The 16989-nt window shown below is 39.7% G+C and overlaps 1 protein-coding gene across 6 annotated transcripts in view; it reads right to left on the reverse strand.

The window, feature by feature from the left end:
• CCDC85A (coiled-coil domain containing 85A) overlaps positions 1-16989 on the reverse strand; it is a 212659-nt gene that overhangs the window by 43973 nt on the left and 151697 nt on the right. For 5 of the 6 annotated variants that reach the window (XM_084797822.1, XM_084797823.1, XM_084797824.1 and 2 more), the window contains exon 3: positions 4049-4125. The exons of the other annotated variant lie outside the window; for it this stretch is intronic. In XM_084797822.1, coding sequence (XP_084653948.1) covers positions 4049-4125 — 77 coding nt within the window. The remainder of the gene's footprint in view (positions 1-4048; positions 4126-16989) is intronic. 6 annotated transcript variants of the gene reach the window in all.

A 16989-nucleotide genomic window follows, 5' to 3' on the forward strand; every position in this document is an offset into this window, starting at 1 on the left:
GGTGTTATTAAATGGCTCTTCATATTGATTATTTAAGGTGTATTGAGGCCAAATTTGATTGCACAAGTGAATAAATTTAGGGGCCTTCAGGTCCAATTTCAGGGAAGAGGCTGAAAGTTTTCAAAAAAAGCATCCCAAGGGGAGGGGATGAGAGGGTATGGAAGACATTGTTCCCATGGATGGAGGAGGGGACTGTCACTGCAGCCTGTAGTCACAGGTATCCCCAGGACTTGGGGATGAGAGAATGAGGAGCAAACGGCCCAGTAGGTGGCCAGGAACTCAGGCTGGCTATGTCTGAGGAGAGAAAGCAAGAACAAAAATACAAGCTCTTAGTGAGGGAGTGTCTCATCTACAGGAAAGGGTCAGGAAATGGAGTCACAAAAGCCACAAAGGCCTAGGGGAACTATGGGATTCCAGGCATCTCTGAAGAGAAGGTAGGAAGAGGGTACAATACCCTACGTAGACCTAAGGAACTACAAGATTGCAGCTCTGACGGTGGCAGCAAGGGGTCAGGCGAAGAGGCCCATCTATAGGCTCAGAAATCATGGCTGGGGGAACTTCCTCCTCCAAACTACCAGAGCAGTGCTAGATGCTCAATGATCCCTTCTTTGGACTCATGGAAATGTTTACGCTAACCCAAGAGAAAACTCACCTAATGGCTGCTGGTGAGTGAGAAGCCAAAGGTGAGCCTGTTGTGGGTGGACTGGAGATAAGGATTAGAGTCCTGGTGAAACTTAGACCCTGAGGAGAACTGCAGTCACCAGGGGAGCCTACCTGGGTTACGGCATTGATGTGCATGTTACAGCTCAGATGGAAAGGTATTCTGACATTTTGGAGCCAAGGAACACCACAAAGTCACACTGCACAACAAGAGATTTATTGAGAGGAAAGAACCTGGAAGGTGAGTGTCTCTGCTTTGGCAAGAAGCAGCAGAGAACTGAGCAGAAGACAGGGTTCATATAAGGTTCATTGGGGGACAGGGGTAGGCAGGGCTTTCCAGAGTGGAGGTTTTCAGGGTAACGATTGATGGAATTTCAAATCCTGATCTTGGGCATTTTATTCTGTAGGGTGGGGAAGGTGGGGCTAGCCAGAGGGCAGCTAGAGTGTTCTGTGGGTGATACCTAGTAATTGGAGGTATTAAGGGGAGTGGCCCGGACACTTGGGTACCTCCAGGGGGTTATATCATTGTGAGTCCTGATAAATTTGCATAGCTTTATGACATGGTCTCAAGTCTTTATACCCTACCCCCAAATTTATAAAAGACAAAACCTTGTTGCTACAAATGAAGAGGTCAACCTTTTACAATTGGGACTTTGTTATAAACTGTTTTATATAGAAAATAGGTGTTGGTGCTTTAAAGGGGGATTTCTTCTTCTCTAACTGCCAAGGCTAAACTATGAATGATCAGAAATGAACCTCAAAGGAGCCTGACGTACTAAGGAGTCCCAATTAGCAACTACATTCTTATTTCCATTTACTCAAAGACAAATGGGCACTCTTAAATAAATTTAGGAATACAAGATACCGTCTAATCAAGGCACAGTGAGAAACCTCTTATAATTGAAAATCAAGTGTGCTAATAGTGAAGCTAATTTATGCGGAGATATCCCCATGTAGGCCTGGATTGACATTGCACATCAGCTAACATCAAACAAGTACAAAGGAGTTCTGCAGGGAAAGGTTACCAGACATTATTTGCAATAGCACCCAAAACATCTAAAAACAAGTCACACGTGCTTTGGGGCCATGCAGCTCAGTATCAGTCTTTTCAGAGAAGCCCTTTACAGGATTCTCAGTACTCTGAGACCAATTTATAGTGTTCTATGTTAGGGGCTGACACACAATGTGTGTGTGTGGGGGGGGTTGTGTACTTGTGCTCACAGGTGCAGCTGCAACCAACAGCTCTATCATGAAACTGCCATAGCTATAGGTGTAACTGATACTCACAAGTTAAAAGCTTAAAGTTACTGTTTGTAAACTGAGAGCCACCATATTTTTGTCATACATTTTAAATAATGTAGTTTGCTTTAAAGTGATATGTAAATATGTTTAATTAAACTTAAAAGATTGTTTGTCATCTTTAATGTTTAGAATTTGATGTGATATAAATGACTTTTTTCTTTAATAATGGTACAGATAATAAACACATTACTTACATCAACATATTAGATTCAATGAACTATAATCTTCCCTATGCATTAGGGAAAAAACAAAATGAAGACTTTTGTTGCTAGCTATATTTAAAGCATGTCCAACACTTTAATATGAGGAATTATGTAATATCTCCTCACTTTAATATGTACCCCCAAATATTTAAGTATTCACATACTGTAGGCATACCCAAGGATATTTCTGTTTTCCTTCAAGAGTTATAACTTTATTTTTGCACATGTAAAAACATTTTACTACATTTCTTATCTATTTATTGTGTGCATGTGGGTGTATGTTAGAGCATGTGGGTACCTGCCACAGTATGTGTAGGGGTCACAGGACATGTGGGAGCCCCGGGACCAACCTGGAGCCCCTGGCCTGGCACCATGTACTTTTACCTACAGTCATCCATCTCCCCACAGTAAAAAAAAAAAAAAACTACGCCACCACCACCAACTATCTTCTCATTAGTTGTACTTCTTTTCAAACAAGATGGCACATACACTAACACACTAGCATTTCAGTCTTTAAGATGAAGTCCTATTCCTAATGAAAGGTAAACAAAAATGTATTATCATTTTACATTCTTTCCTTATTTCTCTCACATTTATTTACACTTGCTTGAGACATAGCATGCACGAGAAGACATGTTTTAACATTTTGTTTATAAAATGGTAGAAGTTCACTGCTTTCAATCAAGGACTTTAGTGCAGTCATACTAAACACTCAATGCAAAAGGAAATACATTTGGAAAAGGGGAAAGAGTAAAAAAAACAAACAAACAAAAGAAAATTCATCAGTGTCTTATTTCACAGTGTCTTCTGGTACCATGAATTAGAACATAGGTGGAGTTTGAGAATAAGGATAAGATTCACTTCATTAATCTCATGATTTCTAGAAGTAAGTTGGCCAATGGAGAAGACAGAAAAGCGTTCTCATACGCAGGCACAAGGACCCAAATCATGACATCTGAGCAAAAATGGTTTAAAAGCGAAACCAGGGACTTGAACCAAAATGTCTTCCCAAAAGGTCCTTGCTTTAGTTTTAAACATTGTCTTTGAATAGAATGTGTTTGTGTATTTTACTTAAAATCTTGCTTATTTGTTACCTGAGGTATAATTATCCTTTAGTCACTTACAAAATGAAAATAGCCACAGAATATGAAAGGATTTCATGGATTTATCACTTAGAAACCCATTATTAGACATTGAAACACATCACTGCCTTCTTCTCAGATAGGAAATTAGAACCTGTGGATTTGTTGAATTTCTAAAAAAAAAAAAAAAGTCTTTTCTGAAAACCACCACCTCACAAAATCAGCCTGATTCTTATTAACTTAACAGCTACAGAAATTTTATAAATGAAATATATGGCAAGTGATTTAATATCCCAGAAAAAAAAATGCAACCTTACACTCACCAGGGATGATATCAAAGCCCCAAAGAAAGATCTGCCAATTACTGTCAATACATTGTTTCACTAAAAGAGTTCAATTTTTATCAAAGACGTTTAGAAAGCATTCATTTAATTGAATTATGAACTTCTAACCTACAACTTTATCTAGCCCATAAGTTAGCAAGATTTCAACTTAAATGGGTCCTTTTACTTTACCCACCAGCTAGCATGCACAATGCAATGGGCAGCACTATGAGTGTTGTTCCCTTCCTCATTTTAAATTATGTCACATTCTTATTGATATTTACATCCTTCAGTGTACCACTCGGAAATCAGGATGATGGCCATCATGGAGCGTCACCACAGTCTATATGAAGAATGACTATTTACAACATGATTTCTATCATTTAAAGGATAACATGTAATTGAGACTTTAAAATTCAAATAAAAGGCTACAACTCAAATGACACTGGCTAGCTATGAGCTTCTGGAAGTCACCCACCTGGGGCAGCATGCGATTTTCTTCTTCCAGCTGTCTGACTCTGGCCTCCAGCTGCCTAACATAGGACAAGGTTGATTCTAAAATTAAAAAGAAAGAATTTATATTATCCACAAGGTCTGGTTTGGTTTACTGTCAAGGATACTTTTGGCTTGCTTTTATTAAATAGGACAAAATGACTACTTAGTGTGTTGTTTAAAAAAGGGAAAAAATTCTAGAGAAACCAGTCACACTATACAGTTTTGAGCATTGTACAATGTTACTAATATTAGAAGGCTGACATTTTTTACACAAGTTGGGCCTCAGAACTTTCAGGATCTCTCTCTTCACATTTTTTTACTTGTCCCATATACAAGACATTTTTGTGATGTGCTCTGTAAAGAAAATCAACTACAATATTTCATTAGCTTTTAAAACTAGAATTAATATCAAATACAGAGTTCTTTGCACTTCTCCAACAAACATCTGAAGTTTCAGGAACAACATTTATTCTTCTCATTAATATAGAGATGTTAATTGTGATTTAGTGAATATTCATGCAAGGGCTAAATATTTAAATTAGGACTGGACTTTTCCTTCGATTTTGTGTGAGTCTAAGGACCCAAGATTTGCTTGTTTGTTGTTTCTTTCCTTGTCTATTTGGTGTCTTTTCCTTTCAATCTTTAAGTCACCAAAAACAACGGAAGTGTAACAGACTTGTTTTAAGGTTTTCAAAGTTCACATGATGAATACTCAGCACTGTTACGCTCCAATTCTGTTCATACACAAGCTCTGCATTTTACAGCTTCTTGTCATAAGGGGTGGGGGCAGGTCACAGAAGGAGGAAAGTAGAGTTTTGCTCTGGGAAAGGGAGTGACTGATGGTGACTCTTCACTAAAATGAGAGCACTCAAATGTCTTATACAGCAGTGCATTTGCATGCCAGGCAGTACCCAAGAACAGACACATTTCAGGTGTCACAAAAAGCACATAGCAGCACAATCTTTCCAGCACATATTCCCATATCTAGTTAACACTGAAACAGCAGACTGTCTTTGGGGCCTCTTGATCTGGAGTCTCAGGAGTACATAAGAAGAGCAAAGCATGGAATTGCAGCATCTGTAACAGCAAACGCTAGAGCCCCAGTCCTCAGGCTTTAGCTACTTAAGTGTTAATGCAATGATCTGAAATTTGGCATCGAAAATCATTATTAGATTTACCTGGGAACTGCTTAAATGAGCCCATTTCCTTCTTTTTTAACTTCAATAGCAAGAAGCTGGTATTTTATATGAGATGTCGGTCTTTAATTCATAAATAAAAAAGTCATCTTGTTTTAACATAGCGTGTCCATGTTCACAAAGGTCTAGACAAGTTACCCGCAATTACATTAACATATTGACACACTGACCTCATACTTATCATACAAGCAGGTGGAATCACAGGGGAAACTGAAGGCATTTTCTAGAAATATGCTCTCATCAAAGCTTAATGAAATGTTAAAGTTATACTTTGTGGACTTTTCCAAAAAGGAAAAAATAATGGCAAGATTACAGACCTTATGAGTCTGTCTTACTCTCCAGATCAAGATGTAATGAGAAGTGACTGACTCACACACAGTTGAGCAAAACCAGCCTTCTTCTCTAGAAAAGTAACCTCCTGCTAAGGACCTTCCAAGTTAAGAACTGATCAGATATATTCTACTTAAGATGTGGGAAACTAGCTTATCTTTTCCATTTTCACAATAGACAGCTTGGTCTTTTGTGCCCTTGCACTGCATTGTCTTTGAGGCCATGAAACTTAAAGTACTGGAGAAGAGGCCATGACGATGGATTTTAAGGAGACTGGAAAAAGGCCAATGGAAGGAATTTATTTTAAACCAATGATTATTTCCAGTCACTTTAATCTATTTATTCTTTGTTTTTCCATTTTTTGAAAGTATTTTTCACATAACATATTCTTTCCTCTAGCGCAATCCTTCCCACCTTCCAGTCAATCCAACTCCATGCCTTTTCTTTCTCTTTCTCATTAAAAAGCAAACAACTCATGGTTTCACTAACTCTTGACTTCATGCAAGGGCTAAATATTTAAATATATAAAAAATTATATATGAGTTTAATTTATAATATATATATACACAGAATTTTAAAACCAATTTTTAATTTTTATTTTATAAGTAATGTAGCAATGAAGGCAAAGAGAAGTTTTGAGTTCATCTCTTCAGTAAGAATTAATTGTGTGACGGCTTTGTGTCTGTCAGTCACTGTTCTAGGAAGGAGTTTCAGTCATTAGAAGCTCTTCAGAATACAATTTTCTTTTAAATTATAATCTGGTGTATCTCCCTAGTCCAAGAAGTCTTGTTAACTGTCCAAAGCATTTAACCTCCTCATATAATTCTCCTTAACAACCAACAGCTATCACCCATGGGGTAAAATTTTATACGGACAAAAACAGAGACAGTATCTAATCTCATGGGAAGTTGGAGTACTGATGCTATTGATGCTGTCTTCTATTTAATGAATGAACTGATTACTTCATAGTAGGAAGGGAATAGCCATACCTGTCAAGATTATTTATCATATCAACATCCTATCTTTCTATATCAAGAGCCATTGGGAAAAAAAACTGTCTAATCCTCCAACTATGACATAAAATAAAAATCAATATGTGTGTTGTTAGTCCCTTAAAGCTCCAAGACTTATTTGTTTTAAATCATGTCAGCCAAGCTTGCCTAGTGTAATTAACCAATATGAGATATAAAATATATGATCTAGTTTTAAAAAATAAACAATAGGGTAAAGTATAAGAAAATCCATGGCCTTAAAACTCCCATCATAAACTACATTCTGGTCCCAACTATCAATTAACAGATTGAATCATTTGTAGGGTAAGAAAGAAATGAAGTTTATTCATTGTTAGAATTCACTTTCCATGTCCACTATGGCTCTTTACCGCTACTGCCTGTTCCTTTGCCCCATTTTCAATGCTAATAATTATCAATCAGTCTCATTCCTCACTAGGAACATGAAAAACCTAAGAGAAGTATTTGAAAAACATGAGCATTGCTTTCTATCAGAAAGTGGTCATCATACAATAGGAGTTCAATTCAAATTGTCTGTTTCTTTATATCAGTGACTAAAAGTCTCATGAGACAGAGATTTCAGTATGTTATTTTAGTTTTTACAATGAAATTTCAAAAGATCACAATTAAATTACTATAGTATATAGTGTGTGTGTATGTGTGTGTGTGTGTGTGTGTGTGTGTGAGAGAGAGAGAGAGAGAGAGAGAGAGAGAGAGAGAGGATGCATATATGTTACCAATCCTATCTTTAAGAAATCTCCAACCAGCTGGGAAGAAAAAAAGTTCAAATCTATGTGGTGATCAGAAACTCAGTACTTAGACATAGGAATAAAGCAATCCATGTTGACTTCATTCTTTAAAACAAAACAGCAACAACAAAAAAGATACTTGGCCTTCAGACTGGACTGACAGAACTATGACATGCCCAAGCACATGAGTAGCCATAGCAAGACAGGTGGCCAGAAAAGATCCTATGATCCTACTATAGACAGAAGGATAGCAAAGAAGGGGACCAACTAGCAGTTGGAGGAATGTCTATAATCACAGCCTAAAGAAACAGCCTCAAACACACAACACATTGTTGGCTCTGTTTATTAACAATTAAACTTTATTTTACAACCCAACTAGCATACACAAGAAGGAAAAAAAAGGTTAAAGGGACAGAAGAGTGAACCTTCCGGTATCCGTTCTACAGGACAGGTCCTTAGGTGTCTCTGTCCTGCGAGCTGGTCTGGTCTGGTCCTCTCTCCATGCGCTCTCCTCACCTCTGCCTGTTGATTTGTCTTCCCCCCACCTCCCAGTCACATGCAAAGGGCGGTCTCCTTCTCCCTTCGAGGGTCAATTAGGAAAACAATAGCCACGGTGGGGTTCCCAGGTAGGCTTCCTGAATTCCAAGCTCAGGAAGGCTCCAAACAGTCTGTCACAAGGTATTCATGGTGTGCCCCAAGGGTAAAGCCCGCCAAGATTGTTTCCACCTGTGACAAAGCTTAATCTTTCCCACAACACATGGCCATTTGCCTTTAACTTTCCCAAAGGTTTTTATTTTTCTTTCCATTGTGAGATGTTTGTCATCAGTTGGACACTTGAAGAGCTAGGCACAGCAAACAAAGTGATCTTATCCTCTAACAACATGCTCAAGAGGCTCATGCAGAAGCCATTTCTCTCCAAGTACCTCAGTGCTCACTGAGCCTTCATGGAAAGTTCATAGCACTCCAAGTGTCAGAGATATATGCAAACTGAGTGTGTTGCCCCCACACCTGTAATCATGGCTCTCCAGAGGCTGCTGCAGTTCAGTCTTACCCTGAGCTCCACAAGTATCAAACCATCAGAGAAATAGAAGACTTATTCTCAAACACAAAGAATAATACACATACAAACAAAGCAAACACCACCAGAATCAACCAAACAATTGAAGAAACATTTAAGAATCATATATATATATATATTCATTTTGTTAAGGCTTTTTAAGTTGTGTGTACAAATGTTTTGCCTGCATGTATATCTGTGCACCATGTGTTTGCAGTGCCTATGAAGGCAAAAAGAGGTTGTCAGATCTCCTGGAACTGGAGTTACAAATGTCCGTGAGCTGCTTTGTGGGTTCTGGAAATTGAACCTGGGTCTTCTGCAAGAGTAGACAGTGCTCTTAATCACAGTGCCAGCTCTCCAGCCATAAGTTATGTGTATTCTAAGTAATCCCAATGTATAGATGGAATGAAATATTGTTTTTCTAATCCACACGGTACCCGAACTTCAAGGACAGTTTTTGGATGAGAGAACTACATGGAAGAATTTATGTAACACTGTATAATTAGTCAAATACATTTTTAAAAGTGTTTTTCATTATTAAGGTAGCAGAGGCTCCTAACCTCAGACCTTATTATCATGTACTTACATCAGTCTTTTACACAGATAACTAAATACTGCTTCCCCTTTTCACTTTGATTAAAAATAATATCTCTGAATGACATACCTTAATAACAATTTGTATCCTTGACACGATTTTAACTGTCCTGAGACATATTCAATCTTACAAACAAGTGTCTGCTGTTTCTCTGCAGCTTGAAAAGACTCTGATGAAAGTACAAAACCACATCTATCTCCCTATATCTGAAGCAGTTGTCTCTCCCCCTAAGGAAACATGTCCCCGAAATCACACAAGAATCACTCTATTGTAGATAGTTTGTTACTGGAATGAAAACTAAGCTCTGCTCAACTTCTGAGTGATTTGATTACATAAAGTACTGTCACATTTTCAAATAAAATCTACCTTGAGTTCCAGCACTGCCCAGAGCATCTGAGAGATGAAAGGAAGATACAAGCAACATGGAAGGCTCAGCTGGCCATAGGTTTGCATACTCTACTGTTTCTCAGCCAGAAACAGACACAGAAAGAGAAGGAGCCCATATGTTCAAATGCTTATTTTTCTCCAAACCTCAGTCTCAAATTTACTTGTCACTGGCCTGAAATTGAGAAGTGGTGCTTTCGCCTTGAAGAGATGATGGAGCCCCGAAAGAATCCCTTTCATTGATGGGAAGTATGCCTGTGAAGCCCACCTTGGTCTCTCATCCATTAGTGAGGGATAAGCAGCAAGCAGGTTCTAACCAGATGCCAGTCCCTTCACCTTGGTCTCTAGAACTGTAAGCCAGTAAATTAGAGCTACTCGTTATAAATTGGGCAGTCTTCCGTGTTCTGTTACAGGAGGATGGACGAACTAATAAGAGTCTCAGCAGGAGCCAAGCAGCCATGTGACTTTCTGTTTACAGCCCTGTGTCTTCAGCAAACCCTGAACTCCTGAGACAGTCTATTGGAGTTGCATGTTACTCCCACAGTGACAGGCTTTTAACATCCTCCTAAAGAAGTTCAGAACTGACAAAAAGTGGTTCTTTTTTCCTTGGTCAACCTTCTATTTAGATTTTATATTAACTAGAGAAGTGCAAGTGATTGAAAATTTAACAATAATTTAATACTGTTCTTATTTTTAAAAGTCCTTGTAAGAATTGGCCTTCTCAGGTTTGCCTGGATCAGTCACTCAGATGATCCTATTGACAGATATTCTTGAAGATAGTTACACAACCCCACCCCAAATGGAACTTCAGTTCCTCTGAATAAGTTGAAAGTAGAACTGGATCTGCCCCTAGCCCATCACATATTAAACTAATTCCACTCTCCAGAGCCCTGCCAACTGGACAGAGAGCTGAGGGACTTATTTTCTGAGGAAACCAGTTTAGTTCCTTATTGGCCTAGAGTTCTGTTAACTGTTAACTCTATGTTAGCCAGAAGGACTCTCCTCATTCTGTCGTCTAGTCAAATGTTCCCTACTCTTCCATGGGTGGGGTGAAACGTAGCTTTCAAGTGATTAGAATCACTAGAGGTCAGAATAACTTCTTTGTGTGTGTGTAAAACTCATTGTAACTGTAACAGAGACAGCTCCAGGAGACGTCACAAACATTCTATGCATGGTGTCGGGATAGTACGCCTTTGATTCAGCAGGTCAATATTTATCTATTTATACATGTCCCATTCTGTTAGTTTTCTCTTCACTTGTCAAACAATCATCCACTGGGTGCTTTGGGATCTATTCACTTATTCACTCACAGTGGTGCTTTCAGTGTTTGACCAAGGACTTCATAGTCCCCAAGCACTGAAAGTGCTGCTGCCTGCAGGGGTTAACACACCTCTACACTATGGCTTGCTGTAACACTAACAGATGCCTTCATCCAGTAGTGACTGTGTGCTGCGTGTGCATTGTTCTCCTAGGTACAAGGGATACGGCTGCAAGCAGAAATGCTAAAATCTGACTGTTTGTGGAATAAACAGTTCATGGAATAAATCAGGCAATAAAATCCAAGCACATGAGATGGTCTATGAAGATGGGGTGGGAAGAAAAAGCTGACTAGGAAAAGGTCCTGCAGGGAAGTTCTAGGCAGAAGGGAATGTAGCATGCACAGCCTGGCTTAGTCGTGAGGCAGGACACGAAAGCAGCTCGAGACATGGCTGTTTATCCTCTCGCCTTCCCACGTGCTCAAGTTTTTAAAACCTTTACAAACAACTTAGACCGTTTTCCTTTTGACGAAAGCTTTAACATTGTGCATGGCTCCTCTCTCTTTCTCTCCATTCTATGTTCAGAATATGCAACTGTTTGAGACCCTCCTCACAGGCCTGTTCCCCTGTTCCCAGTCTTGCTCCTCCTACTCCAGATCAACACTCACTCTCAATCTCCTTGAAACCCAGAGGGTTTTCCGAAGACTTCCTTCTGATCACACGCTTCTTTATTTCCTATTTTTGATTCATAGACAAGCCAAAATCCATCTAACATTCCCTGGGGTCTCACATGATCTGACACACTGCTACTTTTCTTTCCTGCCCTCACTTGCTCTACCTCAGGCATGAGACCTTCTTTCTTTTCTGAACACCACAGGTATTCTCCTGCCTCAGAGTCTTTGAGTTAGTCATTACATATCTAAATATATGTCCTCTTTCCTTCACAGATGTATGACTGACCTCCTCTCCTTCAAGTCTTTGTTCCTAATCCAAATTTCTAGTGAGACTCTGTCCACTTCATTGAATTGTACAAACTAACACCTCTATCCTATAGTGCTGTCTCTAGTCCTACCCTATAGTCCTAGCCATGCCGTTCTATCCTATAGCCCTAGCCCCATAGTCCTATCCTATAGTCATAAACCCAGAGTCTTAGCCATATAGTCCAATTCTATAATCCTAACTTATAGTTCTAATCCTGTTGTCCTAACCCTATAATTCTAATCCTATAGTTTTAACTCTATAGTTCTTTACCTATAATCCTAGTCTATAATCTTAACACTGTAGTCTTAACCTATTGTATTAACTACAGTCCTAACCCTAGCCTTAACCTTATAATCCTAACCCTACCGTCCTACCCTATAATCTTAATTCTACAGTCTTAACCCTATAGCCCTAACTAACCAGTCCAGCTGGTCAGTTATTGGGGGGCCGAGGGGGGTCACAACCTGTGGATAAAGTAATGGGCAAGAGAGAGGCGTGGCTCAAGGAAACAGTAGCTTGTCAAGAGCCGCTTATTGAGGGTAAGGGCAGGCTTTTTAAAACCTGCTTTAGGGAGGGCGGGGGTAAGCAAGGAGAGTAATGGAAAAGTACAAAATCTTCTGGGGTTGAGCCCCGGGAACATCTGCAGGGGGAGGGGTTTTCCTAGGTGGGGCAAAGCAGGATGTCTCTGTGGTTATCTCAGGATTGGATCGCTCTCTTCTCAGGGCTAAGCCGGATGCCTTGCATGCCTAGTGAGTGGCCAAACAGGATGTTTGCTGCAGATGCTGAATGGGTGGGGGTCGGCCATGGGCCGTTTGGTCCCTGGCACCTAACTACAATCCTAACCCAAGTCTTAACCTTGTATTGTGTCTGTTTGTCAAAAATCCAGCATCACCTCCTAGCATGTAAAGTGATTTGTTCATAGACTTACTTCATAAGGCCTATCTCTCAAAGCAAAAAAAAAAAAAAAAACTATATGGAATGATGTTTTATGTTGTGTTGAGTGAATTGTACTAGTTTCTAGAATAGTCTCTGAAATGATGAAATTCTGTAGAACAGACAAATCAATCACGTGCACCCTGGAAACAATTTACTTATACAGGTCTACACTTTTGATTATTTCATGTAAGACAGGGTTTGCTGTTGCAGTTATTTTATCAGTATGGCCTAAAATGTTCACTAATAAGCCTATAATTATTATTACAGCAGTATTGTCTAACTTGATAGCACTCAATCAAGACACAGACACCTCTTTTATTTTAAAATAGCCTTAGATAACATGGGTCTGGGCAGATAGTAATCCCCTAAACTACTTCCCATAGTGGGGCAGGTATCCCATATCTGCTCCAATCCCATGCCATCTGCTTCTAATAATTTCTATCAAGCTACCTCCCATCCATAATCCCAAATACTTGCTACTGTTCTTCATCTGGGCCAAGTCCTCCATCCACTCCAGCATGCACTTCTCGTTCACCTAACCTATGGCAAAGCTTCTTCTTTTCTCTCCTCCAGTCTCTCTTCTTCCCAAGATTCCCTCTGTCTCCCCCAGCAGCAGAAGCTTAGCCACACCTATCCCATTTGCCCTACCCAGATGTGATAGCCTTTTATTGGTCAAACAGGTTAGGCTGTTAGGCATGGTGTGGGGGGGGGGGGAACACAGAGACAACAAGCAGTAATTAGCATCAAAATACATCAGACCAACCTCTAACAGTTTGCATTTAAATATAACTCAGTATCAATTCTGTTGTATTGCTTAAAAATACTTCTTAAAAGTATTTATCTTACTTGTGTACTCGTTTTTTACATCCCAGTCATAGACCCCTCCTTCCTCTCCTCCCTGTCTAATCCTTCCTGCTTCTCCCTATCCTCCCTTCCCTACCCCTCAGAAAAAAATAAGCTCCCTCCCCACCTACCTATGCCAGCAGATCAAGTCACATCAAGACTAAGCACATCCTCTACCACACTGGCACGACAAGGCAGCCCTGTCAGGGCAAAGTGATCAAAAAACACAAATATTCTTACCACAGACCCACATGAGGCCTGAGCTACACATCCGCTACCTCTGTGTAGGAGCCTTAGGTCTAGTCCATACAGTGTCCTTGGTTGGTGCTCCAGTCTCTGCAAGCCCCTCTGGGAGCTGGTTAGTTGGCTCTGTTAAGCATCTTATGGAGATCCTGTTTCCTCTGGGTCCTTCTAGAAAGGCCCAGGGGAGGATGTATGAATCTCACTGAGAAGGAGAAACAGAATAAACAGAGGAAGTGCTAGGAGAGAGGGAACTGGATAAGAGATGGCATCCTAAGAGAAATGAGGGTAGGGGTCTGATGTAGGGAGGGCACACAGGGAGGGGGACAGGAGGACAGAGGGCTTGCAGAGAGAAGAGAAACAGTGGCCTGGGGCATCTCTGAAACAGGCTGGAGGCTGGAGACCTAAAACAGAGTAGGCTCCTAGAAGGATATAGGATGATTCTAGCTGAGACCCCTACTAGTGGTGGACATAGAGACTGAAGAGGCCACCCTCTAACCAGACAGGACTCCTAGTAGAGGGAATACCAACCCACCCACACAAACTTCACTCCAAAATTTACCCTGCCTACAAGATGTGCAGGGATAAAAAAAAAAAGAACAGAGATTAAGGGAATGTCCAAATAATGCCTGGCCAGACCATGGAAAAGAGCCATCCCCTGACAGTATTAACAATACTCTGCTATGCTTGCAGATGGTAGCCTAGCATAGGTGTCCTCTGAAAGGCCCCCCAGCAAGGGATCAAAACAGATGCTGAGATTCACAGCAAAACATTGGACAGAGCCAAGAAAGCCTTGTGGAAGAGTGGGTAGAAGAATAGAAAAAAAAAATCACACTTTAGAAATACAAAGATAATTATTAAAACACGAAATACCACAGAGAAAACAAAATACAAAATAGTGCATTTCATTAAAACATCTATAATAAATAAAGAAGCAAATAGGTAGGCAAACAATGATGGAACAAGATGTATGAGGAGATATGAGCAGAGAATTGATTGCAGAAAAAAAATACGTGTAGAATTTTGTGCCTCTGAAATCTAGAAATAAGGTACAAAAGTTCTCCCGCAAATGCGCGTTGGTAAGGATGACTTTTAGTTGCTGATGTCCACTGAAAGAATTAATATCATCTGGCCATCCTCTCCTACCTCTGCTCTGAGAGCAGAAGTGAACCCAGTGTTCAGACACCACACAGGGTGGGGCTAGCTGTGTCCTGGTGGAAGGGGGGCTGTCAGGGATCAGCCTGAGCAGGGCTGTGCACAAGGGTCCTTATCAGACTAAGTGTGTCACTTTGAGAGCATCACTTCTAAAGGAAAGGACAGCAAAGTCATGTGCTGTCTTGCTTGTTTGGTTTGGAACAAAGGCTGGAGATGCTGAACAGTTTATCTAGAATGGTGTGACAGAAAAGTCATGCTCACTGTCCTGTGGTGCTGCAAGCGCTGCCTTCTGGAATATTTGGTAGTTTGTTATGGTATTATTTTCTATAAAAGAATAAATAGCTAAATTGACATCTAAAATATCAATATCTTTCTAAATTAACTTAAAAAAATAGTCTATATCTTATTTTTTTGCCAGAAAATACTACCAAAAAATTGTTCATTTCTCTTATCCCAAATTTCCAACAAAAATAAAATGGTGCTTTGTTCCATATTTGCTTTCATCCACATGCAATTCTGCACCTTGGCACAGACTGAATATGCCCCTCAAACCTCATGTGTTGGCAAGATAATCCCCTAAATCACATGCTATTGGTAGTTGGGAGGTTAGGCCTTTGGGAGGTGATTGGACAGAGTTCCCTGGAAGGACAGGTTATCAAGGAAGTAGCTTTATTGTTATGGGAAGTTTTCTTTCACGTGTATCCCCCATCTCACTATGCCACATCCTTAATCCACCCAGAAGCTGGGCAGTTGTCAGCACCAAGCTCTGGGACTTGCCATTTTTTCAGAACTTTCCTCTATGAAAATAACTAGGCTAAGATAGTCTCTTACAGCAACAGAAAATGGACTAAAACCCTGGAGGTGGGAACCTCTTTGTTACAGCTTCTACTTCTGTCTTGTTATGCATGAGTTGGAGGCTCCATTAAGGAAGGTCTTATAGGTCTTTCCTATGATGAACACAATGCTTTTGAATGTTGAGCTTGCACCAAAATGCCCAAAGACCCTTACACAAACTTTAGTGTTTCCTGGACTATTTGAAGTAGTACACGTAACAGGTAATCCAAGGTCCCCTAATGCAGCACAGTAACAAGCAATCTGCCTGATGGCTGGCTTGCTGTGCTTTGATACTGGGTTTATGGTTACTGTATCCTTTGCAAACATCAACCCCCCAAAGGAGAGGCAGGTAAGTAGCAATCAATTGAGCTGACAGACTGGAAATATACTTAAATATAAAACTATTTCAAATTCCAAAAAGCTTCTTGGCATAGGCACCATCCTAACCGCTTTTCAGGGCTAAGATGTGTCTAACTTACCGCAGCTCTGTTCTCTGTTGCTGCTGTAATTGTTGTCACTTACCAGAGACAATAACTGCATTTCCTAATGCAGGAGGATAAAAAGAGATGTCATTTTAATACATGTAACAATTTTCTTTAATGTATGTGGCCTCCTTGTAAATGCATCTCAACAGTATTGTCAGTGAATGCACAAGGAAGAAAATCTGTTATAAAAACAAAAACAACAAAAAAACCTCTATAAAATGCTATTTTCTCTGAGAAAAATGAATATGCTTTATATATATTTAGGTATTTTATAAGCCTAAAGATGATTTTTATTGGTATTATACTTCTCAGAAAAATAAAAATATCAAATTATGTAGCAAAGTTGTTAACTTGAACTTGATCTATTGAGAATTAATAAAGATTCTGCAAAATTAAGTCTATGTAGATTCTTTGTTCTAGCTATGAAACAACAGCAAAACGAGGTCATTTCTGCAACATTTTATGTGTTTAAAATGATTACTATCAATTAATTTGCCTTAAGGGCAAAGTCTATACATTGAAATGCATTTTTATCTAGGTTAGCATACTTGTCAAGCACTTTTAAAATATTGTGAATTAGCCTATTTATTGCGCATTTACTATGCTCTAGGCATTCTTTCATGCACTAGACACACTTCATAGACAGTCAACTTTTCTTCCTTTCTTCAGAGAATATTGTGGTAAGAATAGAAACACAAATAGATGCATGTGTATGTATATGCATATATACAGTGCCCTATATACATCCCATACTTTACATGTAGACCACAAGACAAGACCTGGAAGGTTAATACAAATATGCAACAACGAAATTTATAGCATTTACAAAACAGGGATGAGCTGGAGGCATTCAAAGATGAGGGAGAGGACGAG

The sequence above is a fragment of the Acomys minous genome, assembly GCF_964271855.1.
Source record: "Acomys minous genome assembly, chromosome: 10".
Lineage (NCBI taxonomy): Eukaryota > Metazoa > Chordata > Mammalia > Rodentia > Muridae > Acomys > Acomys minous.